At 42.2% G+C, this 9,859-nt stretch overlaps 1 protein-coding gene across 1 annotated transcript; it reads right to left on the reverse strand.

Annotated features, from left to right (window-relative positions):
• Nucleotides 1-1,486: 1,486 nt before the first annotated feature.
• Nucleotides 1,487-2,149, reverse strand: LOC149239447 (uncharacterized). The gene has a single exon (XM_089369865.1). The coding sequence runs from the start codon at nucleotides 2,147-2,149 to the stop codon at nucleotides 1,487-1,489; it is 663 nt and encodes a 220-aa protein (XP_089225991.1).
• Between the last annotated feature and the right edge of the window lie 7,710 nt (nucleotides 2,150-9,859).

The following is a 9,859-nucleotide window of genomic DNA, read 5'->3' on the forward strand; positions in this document are numbered from 1 at the left end:
TGAATTCCTTTCATCTCTAAGAGCCTGGCAATATCATCCAGTTCCTTGACCGAACAGTTCCATCCATAGATAGTGCTTTTGCGGTAGTTTATCTTGCTGCCCGAGACCTCCTTGTAAGTGTCTAGCTCCTTCTTAAAGGATCTGGCAGAGTTTATGCTCGCTCCTCCACGCAACAGAGTATCATCGGAAAATTGGGCATGATTAATGTCTTTAACATTGGAAGCCATTCTGAGTCCTGGCAGAGTCTGGATTTGTTGACAGCTATCAAGTTGGAAACTAAGCACAGAGGCTTGAATAGCGTAGAGGAGCGGGGACAACGGGCAACCTTGTATTAATCCCCTTGATGCATTGAAGAACTTTGTTGAGTGGCCATTAACCAGCGACGCAATCCATGGAGAGTCGATGCAGGCTTTCACCCAATTATGAAGGAGGGAGAGAAGCCCAATTTCCTCATAACAACATAGAGGAAATCATGTTTCACCCTGTCAAAGGCATTTGCTAGATCAAGCTTTATCACCATGCCTTTTTCTTTTCGCTGGCAACTTGAATGAACTGCTTCTTGCACCAGCACAATATTGTCCAAAATCTTTCTCCCCTTGATGAAACCTCCTTGATTTTCCGGAATGATATCTGGCAAAACATTCTTGAGACGGTTGTCTATTGTTTTGGTGATCAGTTTGTAGCTGGTGTTACATAGTGAGATGGGTCAATATCTGCCAAAATCCGTAGCTCCTTTCTCTTTCGGGATCAGGGCCAAAAAGGCCGAGTTGGTGCTGCCTCCGATCTTGGAACGGGTTTGAGATTTCCTGAGCATTCTCAAAAGATCTTTATTGATAGTAGACCAGCAAGTTTGAAAAAATCTGGCATTGAACCCATCAGGCCCGAGAGCTTTATCTAGCTCCATGCCGTCCAAAGCCTTCTTGAGCTCATCCATGCTGATCGGAGCCGTCAGCATAGCGTTGGCAGATTCATGAACACAATGAGGGATTAGGTAAAAGGGGTAGGCTTGGAGGTCTAAATGAGGATTTTCAGGAGCCGTATAAAGCTCTTTGAAGAATGTGTAAGCAGCACTTTTGATGTCTTCAAAATCTTTGACCACTGTGTCTTGGGATCGAATTTCTGAAATAGATTTAAATTGCTTGTGTGCTTCGGCTTGCTTTTGGAAGAAACTGGTATTCTTGTCGCCAACCTGCAGCCATAAGTTTCTAGATTTTTGTCTCCAGTACTCCTCTTCTTCCCTATTGTCTCTATGGAGAGTTTTTTGCAGCTCAACTTCTCTTTGAATCAGATTTTGAGATATAACAATTTTCTCCATTGCAGCTTGATGGGAAGCAAGGTTTTCTAAGGATTCTTTTCTCTTGGCAGTGGGTGTTTTCAGGTTTTTAGCCCACTCCTTGAGTTTTCTTTTAAGGCCCCTCAATTTTTCTTCCCACACATAGAAAGGAGATCCCAGGATCTGTCGATTCCAAGCTTCAGAAACCACTTCCTAGAAGCCATCTTGCTGACTCCACAAGGGACTGAATCTAAAAGGTATTGGGCCAAGGTTTCCATCAAGGGATAGCTCGAGACTGATGGGTTTATGATCAGATGTGCAGTTTGGGAGAATCTTAGACGAGGCAGTTAGGCCACATGAGAGGAAAGAGGATTGGACAAGGAATCTGTCCAGACGAGCAGCTATGTGGTTGGGCCCTAATCTTTTATTGGTCCAGGTATATTTTCCGACAGAAGGCTTGATATCCTCAAGATCCCACTCTAACATTACGTCTTCCACCCATTCTCTAGCTGGATCCCTTACTGGGGAGCCCCCCTTTTTCTCATCAATGGTAAGAGTGACATTTAGATCACCTGCAATAATGATATTTCCTGGCTTGTGCAATAAAAGAAAGGACTGAAGCGAGTCCCAACAAAATTTTTTCTCAACTGGAAGGACCGGAGCATAAATATTAAACATACTTACTTGTTGCCCAGACTCTTTGTGAAGGAGCTGGATGAAAATCCAGTGAGAGCAGATTTCTTCTTGAATCAGTTCATATTTTGAGCTGTCCCAGAAGGAGGCAAGCCCACCAAAGGCTCCCCTAGCGCTGACAGCTCTTCCGGGACCTTTGTGCCAGTATGTCTTAATAGTTTGGAGGAGCGTAATATCCTCCATCTTTGTCTACTGGATGAGAAGGATTTCAGGTGAATGAATCCTAACAATGTCTTTCAGGGCTTCTTCTTTCAGTCTGCTGCCTAACCCTCTGCAGTTCCAGGAGACGCATTTCATTATTTATTGCCTTGGGAGGTGGTGGCTCCTTTTGGAGCCCTGCTTTGCTTGCGCCCGGATCTGGTGTTCATCATTCCTTTTAGAGTTTTATGGGAGCCTTGAAGGACATCCAGATACGTTTTCTCCTCTCTCTGTTTCTTCTTGGATTTTGGTCCCCTAGTTGATTTGATAGGAGTGATTTCTGATCCATCTGATTCGGTGTCTCTCTCTTCTGACTCTTCCCCTGAATCAAAAGTTGGGCTGATGTGCTCCTCATTCCCTTCGGTTCCCCTTTGTTCAGCATCTACTAGGGGATCCGGAGAGTTTTCTTCGGTTTCTTTCAGTTTATTCGAGTGGTATTCATTTTCTTCCTGTTTCTCTGTTACATTCAACTTTTTAGCTGAAGGGGGGCCTTCTTTTGTGATTGGTTTATTCTGAGAATTGGCCTGGGGGTTCCCCATTGTCCCAGATTTTGTTTTTTCAGTGGATTTTGAGATTACTTTACCCTTTCTTATCTCTTTCCATCCTTCTTCTTCTGCCTTGTCCCTTGATGGGGCTTTAGGGCAGTTTCGTTGGAAGTGACCATGCTCATGACAGATTCTGCACTTGAAGGGCAGTTGCTCGTAGTCCAGTTTCTGGTAGTGCTGCCAATCTCCCACTGTGAGTTTAATGGCTTCCGGTAGACTAGCTTCCAAGTCAACTTCCACGCAGATTCTTGCGCAGGTGTATTGGCCTTTATTATCAGCTTTGTCAATGAATCGACCTAGCCCGTTTCCAATCTTTTGAAGAGATTGATAGCTCCAGCAGTGGATCGGCAGATTGGGGAGTCGGACCCAAACAGGTACCTCCTTTGGAACGTCGACTGAAGGATCGAAATCAGGGGTCCATTTGTTCAGGAAAAGGCCTTGGTTTCCCATGAAATATGGACCGTTTCTGAACACCAGGTCACGGTCTTCCTTGGTAGTGAATTCGAAGATGAAAAATCCTCGGCCGACAGCATAGCAGATCACGCTGTTCTTCAGCAGAGGCCTCCAATTTCGTTGAACCCATTCATCTGTCGATTTTGTTGATGGCCAGCGACCCATAAATTGCCCGACCAATCCTCTGTCCGCCAATGCAAGAGCTATTTTGATTGGTTGTTCTTCAGGCAGCGCGATCTCTGGTATTTCTTCAAGCTTTTTGATAAACGTTGGGACTTCAGGGTTTGGCTGTTTTTTCCCTTTCTGGGTCAGGAGCTTTTTGAATGCGATTTCAGCAGATAATGGAGGGGGGGGAGAGGCCTCTCCACCCCCTGGAGCATCCATGGCGGCGGTTCAACCCGCTGCGTTTCTTGCCCTAATCGATGCGTGCGCAGCTCAGCGTCCGGCTCTGTGTGTGCATGTTGTTATTCTTCTTCATTGATGTAGACCGCACTAAATAGACAATGTTGGCATATAATCCTTTATTGTGTTTTTTTACTCTGTGTCACAAATTTATTGATATTTTATGATTCTTGGTTTCAATTTCCATGCTAAGACTAGATTCATCATTCTTGTTAGGATTTTTAGTTGTGCACACATCTTATTGCTCACTTCTAATTTTATAAAAAATAGAGAGTATGCACAATGAAATGTAGTGACATGTGGGTGTCTATTTTACTCAATGATATGCTTGCATTTTTAACCCATTCCAATCCTACCATAATGAAATTAAGAGAGACAAGGACATAATAAGGACTATCAATAAATGAAATTAGAGACTTTAGAATGCAACTCAAATTGTACCTGAATGTAATGACAAGTATTTGTAGCTGCCTGGTGATGAGCCTCATCATTGGGTAATTATATGGGCCTTAATTAGCCTTAATTCACCTCCTAGCTTAGTCAAACCAACTATTCTCACAACTTATTGCATACTTTTGATTATATTTTGTTTATGAGATGAGTTGGAGTTGGATATTTTGCTTTGTGGTCTAATGTGCATGTAATGCAGGAATAAAGGATAAAAGAAAGGAAAAATGCAAGAATAAAGGAATAAAGGGTAAAATCAAGGAACTCTGGCAAAGACCTTCGTAAAAAATCGAATAGGACAAGGGAGAGTAATTATAGGAGGTAAATCCTCCTCATTTGCTACCCCTCCATTCGAAAATTCCTCCATCAGCTCGAAGTGGAAACAACCATCACTTTGAAGACTAGAAGACAACCGAGCAAGTGAAAGTGACAGAAACCAGTTTATCTTGAGTGGGGAGCCTAGCCTCCCTAATTGGAAGGAAGTTGTTGGAGACTTCAGATGTATAAATAGAGAGGCTTAGGACCTCAGTAGGATTCAGATTTTTATTGTAAAACTCTACTTTATTTCTGAGTTGCAAGACCTGTGACAGTTTGCTATGTAATCCATGGTTTTTATAATAAAGATAAGTTCTGTTTTGTGCCAGTACTGAGTTAACTCAGAGGGCTGAAGCTCTTGGGATAGGGTCCAACCCGAGCAGCCAAAAATTCTCTTTACTGTACATGTATGCTAGCATAGATTCTTGGTTTTCATTATTCATTTGCTTAAGTAGCATAGTTTTTTGTTCTGTTCATTTGCTTAAGCAACTTTCTAGTTTTGTTCATTTATTTAAATAGCTTTTTCTATTCATTTTCTTCAGTAGCTACATTTACTGTAGTTTACTTCCATTTGTGCCTTCTTTCAGTTTACATGTTAGCTAGGAGAAAATATCACCATAAGGTTGTGCGTAGGTGTCTCGGCCTCATCTCCTCCCTCTGGGACCATGACTTGAGGAAGAGACCCTTCAACAACCCCAAAAACACAAGTTTCTGGTTCTCGCATGAGCTATGGAGTTTGTTGTTCAATGCAGTTATTTGTTCACCCTCACTGGTTTTTCTGTCATTTTCCTTTGAAACCTCCTTTAGCACGTTCTTCATGCATCACTTCCTCGTCGTTCGATCCACAACAAACCTTCACAATCACCATCTGATTCATTATTTTCTCCAACTGCTGCCTCACATGAAGTCTTCCACTTACTTTATGCGCTTTAATCTCCACCATCGATCTGTCTCTTGATCTGACGACTATTGCGTCACCTTAACACTTTATGTGCTTTAAACCCCCATTGTCGATATGCCTCGCCTGATCTGACAGCTATCACATCACCTGATCACCAACTAGCTTGGCCGATCTCCACTTTTGATCAACCTCGCCTGATCCAACGGCTATCATGCAATCTCATGTGGATTATTGCATGACCTTTATCCACCCGAGAGCATGCGAGAAAAGTGGTTTTCTTGTGCTAAGTGTCACGCAGTAAGGCTAATCACGTGAAATTTCAGAACTCCACTTATGTCCTTGAGGGCATGCGAGAAACTACTTACCGCCTTAGAAATCCGCTCCATCATTTATGCACATTCTTTTTCCCACAATACGATCTCTGCCTTTCATTGCTTCGTTACCTTGTCTGTCCATCTCTTGACTTAATCTGCGCGATAAGATATCAACTATTCATTGCTTTGTTACCCTGTCCGTCCATCTCTTGACTTAACCTCTGCGATAAGACCTCAACCTCCACGATAAGACCTCAGCCGTTCATCCTGTGCGTTCACCTTGTTCATCCATCTAGTCACTTAAGCCTTCGTAATAAAATATTCACTGTTCATCCTATTCGTTCGTCTGGTTCGTCCATCTATCCACTTAACCTCCGTGATAAGACCTCAGCCGTTCATCCTGTGCATTCACCCTGTTCATCCATCTAGTCACTTAAGCCTTCGTGATAAGATCTCCATCATTCATCTTTTGTTCGTTGCTCGATCCAATAGTCCTTATGCGCTACTGCATCCTTACATTCTCCTTTCATTGATTTCGACCTTTGATTGCTCTTCCGCTTGGAAACCGATTTAGCTTAAGTTTCTTTGTTTAAACCTTAGTATAGTTTAATGCTATTTACCTCTGTAACTTAGATAGCAGCCTTAGGTTAGTGATTTTTTTAGCAATTCTGCTTAGCATATATGTTTAGTTGGTTAGTTAGGTTATGGTGTGATTTATCATTACATGTTGTTTTCTTCATTACTGTAGTAGAGTAGCTCTCTCTTAGAATAGATTTGCTCTTATTCCATCAAAGAATTAAGCTTCTTCTGACCCTATAGACATCTGGCTTGGAACCCCTGGAGTCTCTTGCCAGATGAGTAGTGACAATAGGCAATACCTTCACTTTTGTTTGTGCATATAGCATTGTCACCTCCAAGTTTGTATGAACCCCGTGTTGATAAGTAAAGTTGGTAGCCCTGGGAGTTGCAGCATTCTTGTTGCAATACCTAGCTCATCACTTTTTGGCACCATTGCTGGGGAGGTGTCTAAGTAGAATGTGATTACTGCTTTCTTTTAGTTCTAGTCTCCAATTTTCTTCCATTAGTTTATTTCTACAAAAGTAACTTAGTTTCTTCCTTTCTTTCAATTGTCATTATCTGCTTTCCTTTTCATTCTGCAAGTATAATTTCAATCCAGCAAGTAGTCTTTTTCTGTCAGTAGTCTTCCTTCAATTAGCAATTTCATTCTGCATGTAGAATTTCAATTTAGCAAGTAGTTTTTCTTGTTAATGGTTTTTCATTCAATTAGAAATTTCCTTTTTGCAAAGTAGTTTCCAGCTTAAAAAAAAAAACAAAAAATCTTACAAAAACCAACCCAAAAGAATTTCCTTTAATGCCTCGTAGAAATAGGGACAATTTAGGGAAATTCTTGTCAAATACCCCCACTGCATCCAACAGTCAACCTTCTCTCTTCTTCAGTGACGGTGAATTGGAAGACCCTTTAGGTGAGCAACCTTACATATTTGAGGAACCTACAGGGGAAGAAGAAGAGGAAGAACCCATTCCTACTGAACCAATGGCTGAAAACTGAAATGACAAAGGAAATAGAGAGAGAATTGAGGGTGCCTTCCCTATCAGGGAGACCAATGGGGACACTAAGATGAAGAATATGAGCCCCTCTGCTCTACCTCATTTCCATGGCCTGACCACAGAGGACCCTGACACTTTCCTATTTGAGTTTGTTGTTATATGCCGAACCTATGACTATACAGATGATGAGAAAAAGTTAAAACTATTTCCATCTACCATCAAGGATGCAACATTGCATTGGTTCATGGGTTTACTTGGAGATAGCATCACAACTTGGGCTTAGATGCAGCAGCCTTTTAACAACAAATATAGGGGCTGCTGTAGGTCAAAGGATAATAAAGAAGAGATTTTTAGGATGACCATAGGCTAGGATGAATCCTTAGAAGACTATGAAGAAAGATTCCAACTCAATTACAAAAGAGCTAGGTGCACACTTGACCCTGAGTCACTAAAGCTGGTCTTGCTTAGAGGAGTAAGGGAAGATCTTCTAGATACCTTACATATGATAGCAGGAGGAGATGTCTACCAATTACCCTATGAGGATATTAAGACTGTCTTTAAAAACCATTCTATGGCAGCGAGGAAAAAGGGTAGCAGTAGTCAACCTATGGCCAGTACATCATCCTCCAACTCATCCATCAAGGGTGAAATTGGAAATATGTTGGAAGATTTCAAAAGTGATATGCTACAAACCCTTGCCTTGCAATTGGACACCATGAACATCAAAAGGAAGCAAGAGGAAGCAAAGAGAGCCTTGGCCATCTTTTGTCCTAGATGCACCAGGAGGCATCCTAGGAACGAATTTCCATTGAACTGTATTAAGATTTGCTCAGTCTGTGAAGAAAACCACTCCATAGATAAGTGGCCTTCTTTACCTGGACTCAAAGTTGTATATCAAGGAGCTGAAGGGGTCATTGAGTAGCTTTGCTACATCAACCAAAGGAGGTCTCCTGGACCTAGACCATACCAGCAGAGTATGCAAGGGTCATCCCATGCATATTACAACCCTAACCAAACCACAACTATACCTTCTTGGGGACCCCTGCTCATCCTTCCTGGTCTACACCCCCTCCTTGGTCCTATACATCTCAGTATCATTTCCAGCCAGCCAACCAGTCATTTCAACCTTATGTTTAACCACAACATCAGTGGAATACCCCACTCTAGGGGTGGAGGCCCTAATTCAACAATGTTCCAACCCTATTTCCTCCACCACTTACCCAACCACAACTCCTACGCTATGCTCCACCCAAGCAACCCTAGATGCCTGTCCAGCCAAATCTGAACCTAAACAATAAGCAGGCTCAACAAGTATATAATGGAGAGACATCATACCCAACTTATGTTGTAGAAATACAGGAGATCAACCTAAGATCTGGGAGAATTCTCCCTGATAACCAACCTCCCTCTCCACATAGGGAGGTTGAGGAAGAAAGAGAGGAAAGCAACCTTAAAGTACATCCACCCTTTCCTGAGAGATTAGCCCAACCACTCCAGCCTACCCCAGAAGAAACTGAACTTCTGGGAGAATTGAAAAATCTTTGTGTAAAGATCCCCCTTCTCCAGGCAATCAAGGATGTTCCCATTTACAATAAGTTGATTAAGGAGAAGTTCTTCAAGCATCTAGGAAGAAGAAAAAGGGATGCCCCTACCATTAATGTCATTGGGCAGTTGTCTGACTTAATGCTAGGGTAGGTAATATGTCCAAAATATTTAGACCCTGGAAGCCCTGTAGTAGATGTGCACATCAATGGCACCATTGTCCCACACACTCTGATTGATCTTAGGGCTGCCATTAATGTGATGACCAAGGACACCATGCTCAAGCTCAACCTCTAAGGGTCATTGAGGAAGACCAAAACAGTTCTGCAACTTGCATACCATTCCATAGTCACCCCTGAGGGAATTGTGGAGGATGTGATGGTCTCCATTGACTCCTGGGAGTACCTTGCAGATTTCCTAGTTCTCCAGCCTAAGGCTAAGCTTACTGGTTACCCTCTCATCCTTGGGAGGCCATGGTTGGCCACAGATGATGCTTACATTAGTTGCAGAGCTGGGAATATGACCATCAAGAATGGGCATATTTCCAAACAATTAGTCCTATACCCTCCTAATCAACCTTCTCTAGAGCATGATTTACCTTTATGGTTGGAGGAGGACGAGGAAGATGAGGTTTATTCTACCCAACTTTATGTTTTGGAAGCAACCATAAGAGGAGGACAACAAGATGAGGATGACTTGATTGAACACTTGCTCCAAAGTCCAACTCCTAGTTCATTACCATTAGAAGAAGAAGTAAGGGAAACCCAGAACAAACATCCAATTGACTTATGCTTGAACAATTCCAACCCACTCCATGTCAAAACCATAGAATTTGGCCCAGAGAAAACTTTGAAAATTAATCCACACTTTCTGCTTTAGAAGAGGAAAAGTTGTTCAACGTGTTGAGAGAGAACCTAGAAGCCTTCACTTGGAGTTATAAGGAAATGAAGGGAGTACACCCCTCAGTGTGTACTCACCACATATACATAAAAGAAGGTTGCAATCTAGTCAGGCAACCACAAAGGAGGATGAATCTAGCTCTTAAAGACATATTCAAAGAAGAACTGCAAAAAATGGTAGATGCAGGATTCATTTACCCCATCTCAGACAATGAGTGGGTCTCTCCTTTAGTGTTAGTTCCTAAGAAAAATGGTAAGTGGAAGATTTGTGTCGATTATAGGGAGTTGAATAAAGCCACAAAGAATGA

Source organism: Pinus tabuliformis, chromosome 8 (genome assembly GCF_031772625.1).
Source record: "Pinus tabuliformis cultivar Carrire ecotype Pingquan chromosome 8, CPIR1, whole genome shotgun sequence".
In the NCBI taxonomy this organism is placed as follows: domain Eukaryota; kingdom Viridiplantae; phylum Streptophyta; class Pinopsida; order Pinales; family Pinaceae; genus Pinus; species Pinus tabuliformis.